This window comes from Scophthalmus maximus, chromosome 3 (assembly GCF_022379125.1).
Source record: "Scophthalmus maximus strain ysfricsl-2021 chromosome 3, ASM2237912v1, whole genome shotgun sequence".
Classification (NCBI taxonomy): Eukaryota; Metazoa; Chordata; class Actinopteri; order Pleuronectiformes; family Scophthalmidae; genus Scophthalmus; species Scophthalmus maximus.
The window spans coordinates 14,830,570-14,849,383 of record NC_061517.1 but is presented as its reverse complement, the minus strand read 5'-3'; the positions used below and the strand labels follow the sequence as shown (position 1 = coordinate 14,849,383).

General features: G+C 43.9%; 1 protein-coding gene across 12 annotated transcripts in view; it reads right to left on the bottom strand.

Annotated features, from left to right (window-relative positions):
* LOC118317190 (neural cell adhesion molecule L1-like protein) overlaps window positions 1-18,814 on the bottom strand; it is a 49,949-nt gene that overhangs the window by 14,429 nt on the left and 16,706 nt on the right. For all 12 annotated transcript variants that reach the window (XM_035645671.2, XM_035645672.2, XM_035645664.2 and 9 more), the window contains exons 2-22: window positions 16,793-16,964; window positions 16,243-16,351; window positions 15,965-16,152; window positions 15,715-15,837; window positions 12,921-13,091; window positions 12,511-12,549; window positions 12,191-12,302; window positions 11,913-12,094; window positions 11,638-11,772; window positions 10,882-11,022; window positions 9,881-9,992; window positions 9,048-9,214; window positions 8,229-8,394; window positions 7,585-7,709; window positions 7,328-7,432; window positions 3,814-4,011; window positions 3,428-3,498; window positions 3,099-3,321; window positions 2,015-2,130; window positions 234-438; window positions 8-130 (exon numbers count right to left, since the gene is read on the bottom strand). In XM_035645671.2, coding sequence (XP_035501564.2) covers window positions 8-130; window positions 234-438; window positions 2,015-2,130; window positions 3,099-3,321; window positions 3,428-3,498; window positions 3,814-4,011; window positions 7,328-7,432; window positions 7,585-7,709; window positions 8,229-8,394; window positions 9,048-9,214; window positions 9,881-9,992; window positions 10,882-11,022; window positions 11,638-11,772; window positions 11,913-12,094; window positions 12,191-12,302; window positions 12,511-12,549; window positions 12,921-13,091; window positions 15,715-15,837; window positions 15,965-16,152; window positions 16,243-16,351; window positions 16,793-16,874 — 2,893 coding nt within the window. In that variant the 5' untranslated portion in view covers window positions 16,875-16,964. The remainder of the gene's footprint in view (window positions 1-7; window positions 131-233; window positions 439-2,014; window positions 2,131-3,098; window positions 3,322-3,427; window positions 3,499-3,813; window positions 4,012-7,327; window positions 7,433-7,584; window positions 7,710-8,228; window positions 8,395-9,047; window positions 9,215-9,880; window positions 9,993-10,881; window positions 11,023-11,637; window positions 11,773-11,912; window positions 12,095-12,190; window positions 12,303-12,510; window positions 12,550-12,920; window positions 13,092-15,714; window positions 15,838-15,964; window positions 16,153-16,242; window positions 16,352-16,792; window positions 16,965-18,814) is intronic.

Below are 18,814 nucleotides of genomic sequence, written 5' to 3'. Positions count from 1 at the left end.
TACATACTGAGGTGGTACTTCAGGAGAAAGCCGACGAGGATGCCGTTCGCCTCCAGGGGCGGTCCCCACACCAGCAAAACGGAGTCTTTCTGGGAATTGGAGGCGGTGAGTATGGGCACTTGTTCAGGAACTATGGAAATGACAGTGATGTTAGTTAATTCGCTGCACAGACATGTTCCGCGTGTCCCACATGTTGCGATCTGTAGGGTTTGGTGTTGGTCCCAACGCCTCACCTCCCTCTGGCGTGTTGAAGGTGACCGGGTCACTGTTGGGCCCATTGCCCTTCTTGTTGAAAACGTTCACGGTGAGTCTGTACTCGGCGAAAGGTTTGAGGCCGGGCACGATGGCGTTACTCCGCTTCCCCGGGAAGGACAGGGACTGGCGGTCATCGAACACCCTGTTGGGATTCAGCAGACTCCGCTTCCTCGACCAGTGCACCTGTTAGAGGTGGAAGTAATGGAGGATGCTGAGGAACAAATGTGAACAGACCCCAGAGTCGATGGAGAGATACAGAACGGAGCAGCAATTACTGCTTGGTTTCACCTGTAATGAAGCCCCCATCTAAAATCAATCACCACACATTAACTGTGAACTTATTAACATATTTGCTATATTACTATATATAAATATAGCTTTTCCCCCAAACTTCTGTTAATAAATATACTGTCGACTAACTTTTATTGGCAACATCTACACAGGTAAGATAAGTTGCCCAACAGCATCACCACCCAGTAGTCTGCAAAAATGTAATCTGGGTGTTATTTCCTGCTGAATTCACAAAGCTACTACGACTTCTCTCATAAGTGAAATGCTTCAGTGAGAGCACAATCAGAAATCTCATTGTTGGGTTCACCCTCCACAGTTCCTTTCTAATGTCAAAATCATTTCAACAGGAACCGTACAAAATTCCCAATAAGACACTTTGAAATATAGAAAGTGAAAACAAATGCGGTTGGCTGAACCTTACGAAAATCTTAAATCTTCACAATTTTTAGGGAACAATCATTCACGTGTGTGCTCCACGTTTTAATGAATTATCGTTCTTGTATTGTCAAATCGAAAGCTTCATGCTCTACAACGTGTTCCTGAAAAGTGTTGTCCTGTTCTGCCAACACAAGAGTATCAGCACTGAATAGCAGGATGACTGTGGAAGAAAAAAAAATAATCCTCAGGCTCAGGTGGAGCTTGACAGCATTTGGATATAGCACCGGAAAAGAAATAAGATTTGCTGTTGTAAAATCACAAAATGATAATTTTTTTTGTGTGTCTCTGTGTCAGTCCTTTGCTCCCCCAGTAAATTGTTTGTGTGAATAATGCAGGTATAAAAGACAAAGCAGAAGCAGTGAGTGGTGTCGCACTCCTGGGAATGTGTCCTAAGTGATGACACGCCGACGACAGGTGAGTGAGAATGGGTGAGGGAAGAAAAATCGATATAATGAAACCTAGAACAAACAAAAAAAAATTGTGACGTTCCAAGTTAACTTTCCAAATGAAAGCCGGCAGCTCTCTGCCTGCTGACCTTCTGGGATTATGAAAACTATGGACGTTACTTGAAAAACACATTGACATGAATTGATTTTACATCACAGTAAATACAAGGCATATTATGCCATAGCACTCTCTGCACTTCATCTTTATTAAACTGCGTGTTTGCCCTTTTACAGATAATTAACAGATACTCTATAAAGTTACACCTTCCACTTCTACACAATAGTGCCAAATGTAGCTCATTATCTTTTTGCATATCGAGTAACTAATGGCAGGTAACCTTGGTGACAGTAGTTACTGTTATTTGGGGTCGTTACTGCACGTGTCATTACGTCATTTCATGGCATTAATTGTCATAACCTCTTTGTAAGTATCTCATGAAAAACAGTTACCGTATTGTAAAAAACTGCTTCACAGTTCACAGTTCCAACATTGCTGTTTAGAATGTGTCTGTTGGCTTCAGTTATACAACATAGCCTGAACAAAAAAAAAGAAGAAATCATATTTCAGAAGCACGGAAACTTACATTGTAGCCCCCAAGGTGACCTCTGACTGTGGCGGGTGGGACCGGGGTCCAGCTAACTCTCAGAACGGTGGCGTTGATCACCTCCACTGCTACGTCCTGCGGTGCTGCGGTGGGAACTGAGGAACACACGGGGTGGGGGGTGGGTGAGGAACACAGACAACGACAACCTGCGCACGACAGGCCGCCTTTGCAGAGGCTCTTCAACGCTTAAATAAAAACCGTGCGTGACGGAAGCATATCGACTGAAGGGTGCTTGCAGCAACAGAATAAGTCAGTCTGCCTAGATGGTCTGCGCTGTCATTTTAAAGCCAGAGGAGGTCATTCTTTTGGTTCAGCGATGTGTGCTGGTAGACAAACACTGGCGCTAGTGGCAGATCAGAAAGCGCAAAAAAATTCATACTCAGCTGGTTTCCAGATAAAACACCTCAGTTGTTCAAAGCTGTCGGGGTTTTTTTTCATCCGGAAGAAACTTAAACACACAGCATGAAATAAATGAAAAAGTCTAAACATTTTTTCTGCTCTACGTGCTACTACGCTGGTATTGGGGAGGGGCAGACGCACAGCAGCCACTAGAGAGGGAAGCAGCCATTGTGCCGCAGCGGGCCCAACCGCGCAAAGGGTGTCGCGATCTGTCAAATCTCCAGCAGCTTCTGAGACAGGAGGGAAAATTTGACATCCCTCTGCTCTACAAAGGTCATCTGCCACCTGCTGGATTTCACCAGGGGGGATTTTCTTCTTCTTCTTCCTTTTCAGAGGGGGGGGGGGGGGGGGGGGGGAGTCACTACTGCACACGCGCACAGGGGCAAAAGGAATGGGCAGAAAAATGAAAGGAATGAACCTAACCTGACACATTCTCCCGCAGACAATGACAAAAGACAACTGAGGAGAGGAGGGGGTGATATGATATGACAACGAAGAAGTTCACAGAAGGTCACAAGTGAGGCAACACCTTTATGTGCAGGTTCAGCTCCAGGGCTCGTTTTAATGAAACGGCAGAACTGACGCGACCTTGCTCATAAAAATCAATACGGTGAAATGATGCATTAAACATACAGCAGAGGGACGTCGTAATTCTACAACTCACCATCTTCTCCGGAGTAACCCGTGACGACGTTGGGTTCAGGTCCCCAGCCGTGGCTGTTCCTGCTCTGAATCCCGATCTCGTACGGGACGAACGTGCTCGTGTTTCTCACAACAAACGAGTGTCTCTTCACCAGGTGGTCCTTCCAGTGATCTTCCAGCCCGAGCTTCCGGTAGCTCACCTTGTACTCAAGGCCTGGGCCGTTGTGTTCGACCGGCAACAGCGGCTACAACGGGACAGCGTGCTTATCACTCGACGATCATTGAGAAATACTTTCATACTATACTGGTTAATGGCGATCAATAAACGTTCTCATCGAATCTGTTTCTTACCTCCCAGCTAATTTCCATTTGATGAGGAAGATGGCCATGAATTTTGATGTTCTCTGGGTTCCTATCAGGAGCTTTTGGAGTAATGCATTACATTGTATCAACATATTGCTGCATACAAAATATTATGTTGTGCTAATCTTGTGTATTTTACAGCTAAATTGCGCTAATCTCCAGATTCCACAGCAACATGCACCGGAGCTAGTACTTGGAGACCCTTAGGGGCTTTTAACTAACCCCCCACCCCCTACTGCTACGAAATCCAGCTGGCCTCGCCACACGCCACCTCTCTGCACATTTCAAAAAGAAACATTCAAAAAAAGTTGCATGCTTTCACGGCGGACAGATAACCACATCAGAAAATGTTAATTAAAGGGAGCGCTTCCTACCAGCAGGGGGTGTTTTGTATCTCTCAGTGGGCTCACTCGGGGGTCCGGGTCCAACAGCATTGACGGCGTACACTCTGAACTGGTAGTTGAGGTGTCCGTGTAGCGCCAGCTCGGCTGTTGCCTGGTTACCGGGGACTTTCTGCAGCTCCCTCCACCTGCCGGGCTCCCATTGGCTCTCCTCGTACTCCACTATAAATTCTGCGAGGAGATGGCATTGCACAGAACAATTACAAATTCGCTCATCACCAATGCCACTGAGAATCACAACCGCTGAGAGAGAGAGAGAGAGAGCGCGCGCGTTTAGACTCCTTTTTATTTGTTCCACTTAGGCATTAACTACAGGTGGACTAATGAAGGAAGAGTTCAACGGTGCAATAAAAGATGCGAAGCAGATGAGAAGATCAATAACGGCGACATGTCTGTGAGTTAAGTATGAAGCTGGAGTCAGGAGGAATTGTTTTCTTAATATGAGGACTCATTACAGAACAAAAAAAATAATTGTCATTTAAGATTTTGTACAGATTTAACTAAAAAAATGTATATTACATATATATATATATATATATATATTACATGTCTACTAGTGAGTTTTCAAGGTGCTGCTCGACTGTTTTATGTCTGGAGAGGGCCAGGCTAGTTTCCCCGATACTTCCTGTCTTTATGCTAAAACAGGCTGATCACCTCCTGACTCGATCTCTGCAGGCCTACTCAGACACCACAGGGGTGCTGATCTTCTCAGCTCTCTTCTGTGTTACACATAATTAATGCTCTCAAACAGTTGCACATTGTGGTTCCCACAACAGCTTTGCCAGATGTGTAAATTAGTTAAGCAACACTACACCTATAAGTGTGTGGAAAATGACGTTCATGAGAGTCCAAAATCCCCCTAATTAACTACTCGGCGCAGAGAGCCTGAGTGACTGTTGATCATGTAGGGAATAATAAATGAGTAAACAAGGCAGGGATTTCAGACACAGTCGTTGCTTTTGACAATTTCCATGGCAAATTAATTGAATTAAATGAATACTTCAACACACATCCACCTGGTGCCAAGTCAAACTGAGTGATCCACAGTTCATGTTAATGGGAACCTATTGTGCTCGTTTCTAGCCTTATATTTATTTATCATGGGGATCCATTAAAGATTCACGTTTTTTTTGTTTTGTTTTTCCATTTTTATCTCAAAGTTCATTTTTATCTCAAACTGCCAGTTATGCAGCGCCTCAGCTGAGCCCTTGATGGACTGGTCAACCACCCAGAAGGCTGGTAATAACTAAAACAAAGTCTTAAGACATGAATGATTGGAAACGGCAACTCGTCGCATCTGTTTGGACATTCGAGCCCAAGTCGGATCCAGATGAGATCCAGATGCCTCCGTTCATATTGTGTGACGTAATGGTGCAGAGTATTTCCATCACAATCTGTATGATCAAAAAATCTATTTCTACGCGTTGTACGAGTTGGAAGTGTATTAAATTGCCGACTGGAGTTGAAAACTTCTGCTGTCAGGAAGTGCGAAAGTCAATGTTGTTAACAAAATGTTTTTCTGCTTTCCCCAAATGACTGAATAGTTAACCTGCACCATCCATCATTTGTATAGTGGAGTATATTAAATGACTATAATAATACTTAAGTAGGTACAAAGGCTCTTGTCGTGCTCTTGTCTCGCTTTTTCATAGCTGGGTAAAAGAATAATAGGTCCCCTAAAAGATTTGGCCTCAGACTGATGCGTCTTGCTCTTGCAAAGTGTTTTAATTAATAATAAATAAATAAATAATAAAATAAACCCACTACCACATTCCAGCCTCACGAAACATCTTCAAGCACGGCTGTTCTAATTTCTGATCATAGATATCGCGTATCAAAGCTAACGAAAAACATTACAAGCCAGGATGTACAACAGGGCACATCTAGTCATCAATTGATTAAATTCTTAGTACCATCACTAGGTTCCAAAAATAAACGGGTCCACGTTTTTGAGGCATGAACTAGACATGCTTCCTTGCCAGGATCCTGAGCACCTCACAACTTGCAGCCATCGCTTTTTTACAACACTTTAAGTTCGCACTCAGCAGTGATCACAGCAGCGGAATCTGCTCACAACCCTTTTCACAACAGAGGAGACGTGATGGTCAGTGGTGTGCAGCGGCCTTGCGTCAAAGAGAAAGCCGTTCTCATCCACAAAGCGGTGACTGCAGGAGATCAGCTGGAGCCCGAGTTTCATGGCCCATGCTCGATTTAAAAACAATGTTTCCAAAAGTCCATGAAAGCCGGGACTCCATGGTCTTCTTTGGTTGTCACAGTCCTTGCGAAGCTTTGAGGTGTTTATATGCTTATTATCCTCCTGCAGTGTGAATCCTTCCGTCTGAAGAACGGAGTGGCACTTCTCCTTAGTCAAAGGTGCGGTCAAATCGGTATTAGGTGTCCAGAAAAGGCGAAACGTCCCCGGACTTGGATATTCCCACCCTCGTGTTTCACTCTCGGCGGGATCGTTCTCTCTGCTGTTCATCACACCCCCTTCTGTTACTTGCTAGAAATTGGTTTCGTCGGTAAATAGGACTTTTTTTTCCAATAATCCTCTGTGAAGTGCTGGCAGTTCTCAGCCCGCCCCGAGAGTTTGGCCTTGTTTCCCCTCCTGAGAAGTGGTTCAGAAAGCTGCTGTTTGTCCACTTCGAGACAGTCCTTTCACTGATTGGGGTCTTGTATTCTTTAGTTTGCAAATTGTGTGTTTGTGATGTTGGTTTTGGTCTGCCCGATCATGCTTTGGATAAAAAGAATCCAGTGTCTGTCTCTCTAGTCGAACCACGATTCAATGCCCAGAAAGTGCATCTCTGCTTACAATACAAATGTGACAAGTTTTCTTCTGCTGCCATTATCCCCACTATTACAATGCTAATTATTAAGCAAAGATCTCCTGCAAACTTGAGGCTCAGTCTCATTTTTATCGGGGGGACACTGAACACGGAACACAGGAGGTGAAACAAGTCAAGGAACAATCTGCCCTTTTGTACAAAGTTTAGTTGCTCAATGACCAAGTGTTATTTAAATGTGTGTACATGCCACCCTATCTATTGTCTCAAGCCACGAGGCTGAAGAACATGCTCAGGATCTGGTTGGACGATGAAATTGGAATGTAACTTCTCCGATTCTACTCTCTCAGCAGGGGTGTGTCTTAAGGAAGGCTACAACTGGCACAGGACAATGCGCCATTATTAATTACACATAAATTTAAAATACTCAGACAGATTTGTTCTTCTGCAATTACACTGCACATGCCAATTATTTTGTAATAGCATTTATTTTGTAAATGCATTACAGCAATAATTACATGTCTGTGTGGCTGTAAACTGTGTAGTGTAACAACTGATGGTCACAACAGTACAGAGTCTACAAGCAGCTGTTGATTATGTCCGTGTTAATGTAATTCTTTGCACCGCTGCCTCCCAAAAAACTACTAGAAGCCTTAAGAGTGTGCAGCATTCCGATTTGCTGCTTCATCTACATGAACGTCTACCTGTTACAGAGCTGTTGTGATCGATCCCAGGGACCCACGACAGGGAGACGTTCCTCGGGCTCTGAAGTTCAGACAGCTGTAAATTCCTTGGAGCATCGGGAACATCTGCAACACAAAATGCACAGAGCAACATTTAAGATGTCTGCCAATTCAATAACCCAAACATTTAGAAAATTCAGATGCAATAAATCAGTCATGTAAAATCAATATGGACTGAATTAACTATACCTAGAATTACTATTATATTATTGAATTACCCAGTACTGTGAGTAGTGCAGTGGCGCTGTCCTCATCTAGAAGGGTTCTAGCAATGCATGAGTATATTCCTTGATCACTCAGGTTCACGTTCATGATCTGCAGCATGCCGTCGTCCACAACGTATCTGCACAAATGATAAGAACAGTTTTAATAGCACTAATCACATGATGCAACCAGGGATGCAAGATATTCAACATTTTTAATTTCCAAAATGTTTTTATTCAACATCAAAATGCACATTGTTTTTGAAAATCATGGTTCATGTATCATGGTGAGATCGGAATGCGATATTTCATGATCAAGAGCATAAATGTTAAATGTTTCGGTTTTTGGAGATCTTGAAGAAATTCTTATTTCCTGGATCTGCATTAAAAAACTTTAAAAAGACAAAATATACCTGGAATAATTCACCAATCAGTTGATCAAGCAATAGAAATTCATAGACAAAAAAACCCCTGCCGAGTCGATCTGTACTCATCAGAATAAGGAACTAATCTTTTGGGACATTTCATGAGTTATCTTTCTTTTTTTCTCTTGCTCAGGTTTAGCATGCAGGCAGAGACACTAAACAAAGCCATGGTTGTCCGAGACATCTGAAATCTAATTGAACACTAATGAAACCGGTCAAACTAATCAAACCAACCTGGAGTTTTCCTCAAAGGAAAGTGGGATCTCCTCCCCATCCTTTCTCCACACCACCTCAAAGGTGCTCCGCAGGCTTTTATCGTGCTCCGCCTGACACATCAACTGGGCTGTGGTCCCGCTGACGATCTGCACGTCCCGAGGTGGAGCTACGATTTTTGTGGGGTCTAAAGATAAAAAAACATAATGCAGTTAAACAATTATGGTAAACAGATAAGGTGATGATCATCTTGTTAGACGGGAGCCATATTGAAATCATCTATAATTCCTGCATCCTTCTAAAAACATATGAATATTTGAAGCTGTTCGAATTATTAACTTTATGAATAAGTCTTTCTCAAATGAACTGCCTTTTTGGATGCAATGAATAATCAAAATAAGAAAGGTATTGATATAGCTCAATATATTTACATGGTAATTTGCATTCATGAGATGCCTGTGAAAAGCTGCTGCTTTTGTTTCATAACCTTGATGAAAGGTGAATTCAATGTCAACATGCAAAGACATTTGTTGGCTTTTCAGCACAAGAAGAATATAACAGAGACAGATTAATCAGCTTATTGGAAAAAAAAATCATCCTTCTGCATCCTAACCTTGCAGGTTTCATGTATAACTGCATAACACAATTTTTTGTTGTGGTTTTGGACAACTGACCTGCAAAAAACCTATATATATGTTATAAAGGTACAAAGTCGAGTACACAAAACTTTTATTGACCTTTGATTTTAAAGCGTCAAGTTCGCCTGAATAGAAGTAGAAAAATGTTATTAGATCTGAAATATCCTTTTGGTGAAGGATCGTGTGCAGTGACTTGCATTACCTTTCACATCCAGCACTGCAGTGACAGCTGAGTCCCCCATCATATTAAAGGCAGCGCACACATATTCTCCACTGTCGTCTTTTTCTGCCCTGATGATTTGCAACGCTCCGTTCTGGAGAGGAAAAAAACGTTCTCCCTTGGTAGTTTCTGGAGAACCATCTTTGGCCCTGCAGGAGAGAAAGTTTACACATATAACTAATAATCTCACTTATTGTTTTTTCCTACAATATGAATTTCAATTGATTGCTCACTTATTTGTTTTTACTGAACTGTAAATCAAAGCTTCTCAGGCAGGTTTGGGTTAAAGCATAATCTAAATTAAAGCAGAGCAGGGTTAGGCTTGTTGATTAGATTAAAGTGGAGTATGATTTAATAGATACAGACGAGCCTGTCTAATATTCTGAGGGGTTGTTTTTTTTTGGAAGGTTTTAAAGTGTTTTGTCATGGTCTGTCTGAGATCCTTTTTTTTCCGTTTGTGGAGCTGTAGCAGAAACAAACTGGTCGTCAAAAAAATATTTTACTACACCCAATTTCACGGAGCCGAGGAGGATTATCTCATTACACAGACACACGTGTCATCATCTGACTACTTCTCGCAAACACCTGAAGCAGTGCGGAACTGATAGCGTGACTCTCTGCAGCGATAATGCACGAGCGCTGTTTCATTCTTTGGGTTACAGCTCAGACATCATACACTTACACACACACACACACACACACACACACACACACACACACAAATCACATCACAGAGTCAAGATCAGTTCTGTGAAGCTTCTCACTGACAGGTGTCACCGAGACTAAAATTACAGATTTCCCAAGTAATCACTCACCAGGAGATGGTTGGAGGTGGAGAGCTGAAAACACTGCAGTTCATGATGACGTCCCCGCCTACTATTACAGCATACTCTCGGTAGTCGCTCGTCAATATCACAGGAGCCACATCTAAGGGGAGAGTGGAAAGAGGGGAGATTACAGCTGCTCAAATGTCAAGTTGTTGCCCATGAGAGCTCATTTCTCTTTCTTCTTTTCTTCTTTTTTTTTCAAAAGAAAAAGAGGCAGAAGAACAGACAAGCCTGAAACACAGATATAATTCACCTGCAGGCCCAAGCATCACAACCGCCTGTAACACTTCAAGGGGCTATGCAAATGCTGATATTTGTAAATTGAGCTCCGGAAATTCTTTGTTTTAAACTGTTCTGACACCCTATAGACACAATACTCAACAAAGTCAATCCCAGTAGAGTCAATGAACGAGTGTTAGACTGGAAATAAGTGATTTAAACACATTTCTATATTGTTTAAAGGCTGATGATCAGTCAAGTGCCTCAGTAGCTCACTGCCATCAGTGTGAGTGTGTGAGTGTGTGTGTGTGTGTGTGTGTGTGTGTGTGTGTGTGTGTGTGTGTGTGTGTGTGTGTGTGTGTGTGTGTGTGTGTGTGTATAGCATATGAAAAGAGTATAGACATTCATGATATAATTTCTAAGCTACATATAATACCTTATCATAGCTATAAGAAATAGAAGATCTGGTCAGACTTCAACTGAGGGGAAAGAAAACTCCTCGTTCATACTAGAAGGCAAATCACATGCAGCCAATATAAAACCTATCACTCTCCGACTGTTGCTACGAGGGCATCGTCTGTTGTGGTCAGAATCAACCCAAAGGCAAACGCTTCCAGGATGTCCATGCGGATGTTTGGGATCAGATTAAACACAATGTTTGTAGAGAGAATAAACTATCGGTGTTCCCCGATAAAATAGCCGGCGTGTTTACCGGCTGTCAGCGGTCCGAGCCCGGTCGAGCGACGGTCCGATGGTGCGATAATACTCACTCGTGACCATGATGTTAACGTTGGCCAAAATGCTGCCATGAGCGCTGGAGGCTTCGCACTGGTAGACGGCGCTGTCCTCTGGCCTGGCGTTGTGGAGCACCACGGTGTCGTCGAGCACTCGCCTGCTGCCCGCCGGGTCGTCTGACAGAAAACACACCGGGCGTATGAGACACAACACTGAAATCCTTCCACAAGGACTACACACCAAAGAACAGCCAACGTGTCCTGAGGCCAACGCTGGTGTCCGCATGTTGGAGGATTAATGAAAGCCATCAGTCGGGTTAGTCGATCTACTCCAGGAGGACATTCTCTGGTTACAGCTTCTTGAATGTGGGGATTTTCTACTGTTCTCCATTTCATGAAATCATGAACTGATCACCTCATGATATGGGTTTCTAACTGCTGGTTGGAGACAACACAACATTTAAAGATGCTACCTTGTGCTTTAGGAAATTGGATTTTCTAAAATGTCATGAGACAAAAATTTGAACCGTCAACGTAGAACACAACCACCAGACTCACAGACCAAACTGTTTCTTTTAAATGGTATCAGTTCATACTTTAAATCAGTGCACCTTGTATTCTGAAATAATAACACAAGTCATTCCTTGTCATGACTTTTGAAAAACACTTCACAGAACAGCTGCCTGTCGCCTTGAACTCATGGCGGTGGTGCGCTTGAGGTTTTTTCCCTGTCCCGATACCCAGTGGTGAACGATGCTCAGAAAAACCACAGCTACAATCATCGCCAGTCACCTTGGAAGAATTCTCCGTTCCTCCTCCACGTTATGTCTGGCGGTGGTTTCCCCCCGACTGAGCACTTGACGTGAACATCAGACCCGATCACAGTCAGCTGGCTCCGAGGAGGCCCTGTCTGCCACCTCGGCGGCTCTGGGAGACATTAAGCAGAGCTGTGTTGTTCTGAGTCAAAACAACCGCCAACGCTGTGTCAACAGCGTTCCCCTTTGAAGCAACGCCAAATGTACTCGCAAGTGCACTCGGCGCGTGCTGAGGCCCGGACGTTGACCTACCTTCCACGATTACGTCAAAGTAGTGGACAGCCTCTCCGGCAGAGTTTCTGGCTGTGCACATGTACTTCCCCTGATCGCTCTCGTCCACAGCCGGGATGGTCAACCGCTTTCCAAAGTTGTTGAACGTCGTCCGCGGGGGCAGCTTCTCTCCCAATTTCATCCAATTCACCGTCGGAGTGGGACTGCACAGCGTGAAGCAATCACAACGTGAGCCAATAAATAAAAACCTGATTTTAGTTACAGTGTGTTCGGAGTGATAATGGTGCATATACACATACAATCCCTCTGGTATACACTCGAGCCGCAGGTCCCCTCCCTTCAGCAGCACCTTCTCTGTCTGAACACCAGAGGGCAGCAGCAGGCCGGGGATCCTCGCCGGGGGGGCTTCCGCTGCAGCGACCACAGAGAGTACACAGTCTTCATCACTCGCACGTGTCATTTCAATCAGCGCACAAAAGTACACACACAGGCCTGATCCAGCCTCTCATCTGCAGCTTTTCTTTGCAACGAGCAAACCAGTGTAGCCCGTTTGTTCACACCGTACGGAGAATGTTTTGATTTTCTAATGCGGAGGCTTTGATGTGGGACCAGCACTTACTGGCATCGCTGCCGTCGGCAGACTCATTGTCAGGTTTCACTGGAAAAAGAAGAAAGAAAAAAAGCCGTGAGAACAAATACTGGTAGTGATCGTGATGGTCTGTCTTCACCAAACAAGTATTTCTCAATCCAGTGTCACGATAAGAGTTCCCTGGAACATGAACATGACAATGCAAGCCCTGCTTCCTGGAATGCGGTAGATGAGTATCTTAAATATACCAATAGAAAAACATGTCCTTTCCTTCAACCGGAAAAAAAAGCTTAAATGAGCCGTATCCATTTTTTAACCATTTGTTTGTATTTTAGAAAATGTCCCATTTGCTTTTGCAGGGATGTGTTATCGATGCCATGCTGAATAAGTGATGTAGTTGCACTGTTGGCTCAGAGTTTTAACTGCAGCCACAAACTCACAGCTCTTGACCACGACGGCCATGGCGGTCTTCTGGACAATGGCGCGTATTTTGGAGAAGGAGACAAAGCAACAGTAATCCCGACGACTGTCCTTCTGCAGGGCATTCGAGAAGTACAGGTTGCCATCGAGGTCCATGGAAACCCTGTCATCCTGATCAATGTGTTGGAGACCTGGAAAAAGAACAGATTTGGATCAAGAATATTGCAGCAGTGTCAACAACGTCTGCGTCTAATGTCAACCCATGTCATTAATGCAAACTGGACTCTTGGCTGTACATGCATTTCTCATACATATGTTCACTGGGTGCACCAGAGGCTAAACTCACTTCAACAGCCTCCTCGTTAGATCCGGTTCACGTGAAAACAAACTGCAACAAAACGTAGCCACGCGCCGTTTCCACGAGACTTTGGTGGAAATGCCCTGAGGAGCTTCCTTGTATGTATAGAGCCAGTGAATTCATGTGCAGTTCAGTACAGTTCACTTAAGTGCGACGGCATATTTGTTTTACATAGAGCTATTGTTTGAAGTTGCGGGTCAGTGACGCTCTGTTTCACTCCATGGTCCTGCCCATTCACAGCATTTAACAGCTTCATTTAAAACACAGCCTTAAGACATTAGTTGTTAGGTCAATGTTCGAGGCAAAACCCTGAACCAGAAGTTCCACCTCACGGCTGTGTGCCTCCGCCAAACAGTAGAGTTGCAGTTCATTTTCAGGTACATTTCGTGTAATGTATGTAATAAACACAGTTTAATTGAAAATATAAAGTGTATTTTGTCAAAAAAAGCATATGAATTATTGAGTTGAGGTCAAAAACACCATGCCCTTTGACCGCCAAACTCTGATGAGTTCATCTTTGAGTCCAAGTGAATATTTGGGCCAAATTTGAATAAAATGTTCCCGAGTATTGCAAAGATATGGACTTCATAAGGCAAGAAGATCTTTTCGAGGTTCGTAGTGACCTTTGACTTTTGACCAACCAAACAAACGTTTTGGAGAAAGGTGTAGGCAATCCGTCCCGGTGTCCCGGAAATCTTGTGTTCACAAAAGTATGCTACAGACGGAGAGACGGACAGACAATCCAAACACAACTATGCCTCTGACTAAAGCTGTCACCCGTGCCAAGGCACAAAAAGCCTCTTTTATGTCATGACAATGACAATGACAATTTGTCATGGCATCATGACAAATTGTTTTCAACTCGTGTATATGGACTGGATCCAGAGACAACAATGCTCTGCTGAGAGAGAGAAGATACACGCTTCAGTTCAATTCAATTCAATAGTTTCTGTTTTCTGTTTTTGACAGACAAGCCAGACAAGCTACCATACACATTCAACTATATTTTTGAGATATAAACTAAGACCCAACGGAAATTGGACAAAGACTCTCATAAACTTAGTTTTCAAAGAAAATTCATTCCGTCCCATGCCTGTGGGTACCCTCTTGTGGGGTTTTTTTTCCTATGTCATTCAGGTTTGTTAGTGGCAGTTGAGAACCTCTTCTCTTCTCAGAAAACTCTTTCCCCAAAGCACTTCAGACACCAAGCGAGGTGACCTCTCCCACAACAAATCTCTTTGTCTGGCAGTGGAGGGAGAAGGGACGCTTGAGGTAAACATGTGGGCCTAAATGGTGAAACTTTCTTTAACTGTCCTTCTTATAGTCACTGTAAACACCATTGAAAACCAATGTATGGAGACAGTCGCTCGCCTCTTCTAAAACACACTGTGTCACCAGGTCTTTCTTTCCCCCTGTGAGCAACTTCGGGCAGGTGAGACACTTACACACCTCAACGTTATTTGCACAACCCCCAGAGCCCCAGCACGGCATCTTAGTGCACTTTCACACCTACCTTGTTTAATCCAGACTTTCTGACTTTTCACTTTTGTCAGAACCAAAATAACAGGTGGGAAAAGTGGCTCAGCCCCCGGTCCGGAACAACGGACCAAAACGATATGGTCGCAGTCCGGATCAAACTGAACCATGGTTCTATTCATTTGCAGTGTGGAAACTATATTTCAGATGGTTAGTTGTAGATACTTTCTTAGATAGCCCTACTTAGGTAGTTCTGGCTCTTTTGGACCAATTGCAAGAAAGTTGAGACAGAATTAAACAATAGAAGAAGAAAAAGAAGCACACGAGAAGTAAAAATGAGCCGTGGTACCACATGGCGGGGAGGAGGGGACGAAATATTTAATTGCAGTATCGCTTTTAGGCTTTTACCTCTGATATAATGTTTGAATGGACGTTCATTTGGCACATTCTAAGTGTTGAGCACTTCGCCTGATGTTGGTGATAATGGTAGTACACTTATCAAAAGTATCCATTTTTTTATTCTTTTATCCATTCAAATGGAAAATACTACTACCCAAGTTGACCACAAGCCCACTTCTAATGCATTCCGTCTACAAACCAATCAATGTCAAGTATACGTAGAGGGAGCCCACGTGTCCATGATGACAGGACGCATGTTTGTCATGCACAGTTCTTTAGTGCGCTCCATACAAATTGTAACGTGAACCAAAACGCCCGTAAACACTCATTTTCTATTTTTCCGAAAGAGTCAGTCACAGCCACTTTGTGCTGTGATTAGCAGGGGTGCAGAGAAGTGAAAGACGCCAGGATCAGAACTTTTATCTCATGCTCTCGACTACACTCCGAGCAACACCATCGATGTGTTTGAGGAGAGACTGTCCACGTCCATGACTGTCATGCCACCAACAAACACACATGCATATCCACATTAACACAAGCAATTCCAAATTACAATTTACAATAGTTGCTTCCTGGCTTACCGATGGACATCCAGTAGATCTGCCGAGTGCCCACGCCCTCCGGAGGGTCACACTTCAGGACGATGGGCTCTCCCTCCTTGACAACAACCGGTTCAATGTCCTCCTTCGGAAATTTAGGGACACCTAATCAAAAGGCATTATCAAAACAAAATGAAACATTTTCACGGGAGAAATACAGTTGTCTGATGCCTCTGGAAAGCATTGGTCAGCAGACGAGCTCATCGTGTATCGTGTACTGCAGGTTACTTACCGGGAACCATCAGTTCAATCTCCTCCGTCATAGCAGTTCCCAGCTTGTTAAAGGCAAAGCATCTGTATTTACCCTGGAACTGGAAAAGGTGCTTGTTGTGAAGCACAAAAGTTCCACCTGTGTGGTGTGTTTTGTCCGCCGTGATGTGTGGAGGGGTAAAGTCCATGCCATCTTTGGTCCATCTGTATCTGTGCGGGCAAAACATACAGTACGTTTTTTCGGGTTTTTTCAACAAATCTCCGATCAGTCATCAGCGTTTCGTGCCTGATGTCACTTACTCTGGTGGTGGGTTGCCCCTGGCCTCACACCCGATAGTGACTGAGTTGTCAAAGGGAAGGGCAATGACGGGTCCTGATGTGTGAGTTATTATGGTCGGAGGCTGCTCCACTGTATGGAGAAAACACACACGCACAAACAAAATCATCAACCCATCACACGATCATTCGATCCCACAAAAAAGTAGAAACTACTCGTGAACTCATATTTCTCCCTAATTTGTTTCTGGTTCTTTCCTTCTGTCCTGTCTGAGGAAGAGATAAATGAAATGCCTTAGACAGACCGTGAACTAAAATAGCACAACAGAAGCATTCTTAGCCCTAAACAAAGAAACCTCTGCTGCAACAACTGTGACTTACACGGTGACAAATGTTATTGGGTTTTTTTTTTAACTCAGCACAAAAAGAGAGAACGTAAAGGTTACACACTGAGCAACCAATTGAATTTGTAAATAATACATTTTACCTTCCGTGTCAATCGATTTGTTCATATCTATTTTCTATCTTCACCGGAGATCAAGTAAGTCTCAATCGGTAATCAAGAAGTCCCTACCCTCCAGAGGGATGCTGAGGCCCGCCGCTCCGCAGCTCAAGGCCAAAAGCAGCGCGAGCTGCAGGCTCCCCGCCAACCTCATTCCCCCTCCACTGGTCACGGCAGACAGTCGAGATCAGGAAAACGAGTTGGATCGGCTGGCGTCACTCGGAATTTGGAAGGCACAGAGCACCTGGAGGAGTCAGGGGAAGAAAAAAGAACACAGGTTGTTTAATTTCTACAAGTTGTTGGATAAGGGGCTTACAAGAATCTTTTATAATGACAGATATGAGGCGCTGAATGAACATCTCAGGGGGATAGCTGCTCAGTGGCTCGGAATGGGCTGCACATCCACACATGAATCGAAGCAATGTCGAAAAAAAAAATTGCTTTACACTGCACGACTTCATGAGAAGTGAAACTAAAGATGATCTGACGGCACGTTCACCCATCAAACCCATACACGTTCCAGTGTGTTTCTATGCTAATCCAATTTGTGTTGGTATATTAAAGATCTTTTCTGTTCTGTTTCAATTATTTCACTTCAAGTGTCTGTGCTCAAATGCTGTGCCTCACGGTAAGAAAAATGATGTTCATGGTGTCTTGCAGAAACATGCAGATCACTGTACCTAAAGGGCAATTACTGAACGAATTTGAACTCAAGGGAGGAGATGTGTCACAAAGGACAGTGGGCGGTGTCGGCGATCAGACGACTAAATGGCTTCAAATTGAACATCTAAAATTTGTAATTTTGACTTAAAAGAGAATGATTCAATTTGAGCCATGTACACATTAAATATCTTTGTGATGTTTTTTTTTTTCTATGAATAAAAGAGGAAAATTGAAGGCTCCTCTTAAGAACTTTTTGTGCTCCACTGATGCAAAATGTCTCAGAGAGGACACGAGCCATTTGGCGTCAAGCTGTCCCTCATTGTTGTGTTGCCGCAGCGCAGCGCAGCGGAGCACTTGTCTGGAGATTAACCTTTGAACTGTAAAGCTTGGGTGGTGGCATCGCATGGCATCCTTACAGTAAACCCGACTGGCACAAAAGCTAAGCCGCTGTCTGCTGCGATCGCTAGATCCAAGATGGCAGACTATGAATTGGCCTAAGCCCGTCAGTATTTCACGGCTTAGTTCTCACAGTGCTGAGGCGGTGGCGGCAGCACTGGCGATGCCAAACGGGTTCACCCACCAGCTAATCCTGCTATCGAGGAAGATGTAGGCAGGGTGCTCCAGCAGTCATACAGCACGCTGCTGAACAATGACTGAGCGCTAACCCGGGGTTCTTCTGAGGACACGAGGCTGCATGTGTTGCCCCTTCTTAGTGAAAAAAGGTTGATGTGGTAATTCTTGTGGACTAGATTGAGGATTAAGCTGCTTGACTTAAGAATCACTTAAACGAATTGAGAGCTGAGGCAAAAGAATTATTTTGCAATGAGAACTTTGTGTGAATGGGATTGAATGGTACACAAAGCTGGTGGGATGTTTGTCCTGGTGCAACATTCATGCTGTAATGAAGCTGTAAGCCACCTTCATCCTTCGTCTTGTGCCATCGTATGCTGTACTTCACACGGAGAGAAACACACCCAGCAACACGTGCACGCAGATATTTGCATCAGGGGCCAACAACATCACTGTTACACAGACGTAAGTAAAAGAAAGTAGGGACAATGATAGGATTTAAGTTCAACACAGAAAACGACATCGGAGCAGCCAGAGTCCTTGTTAGGTGGGAGGCCCCCACTCCTCCAGGGACATTGATCCTGACAACACAGCAACAACCAAATGGGCAACTTCCATTCATGTGCAGAAAACCCACTGCCCGGTGCGCAGTCAAACAGCCACGCAATGCACGTTAGGCAAATTACTAAGCTGTATTCGCACGTGGAGAACTGCAAACCTGCCACTTTGAGAACTCAAACAAAGCTGACACAGTGTGTTTAAAAAAGCAAAATCCTTAGAGCGTAAAAGGGGGTGGAGTCCCTGTGTAAACTGATTACAAAGCACTTGTTTTGGGAGCCAAGGGCTCTATTACCTGAACAC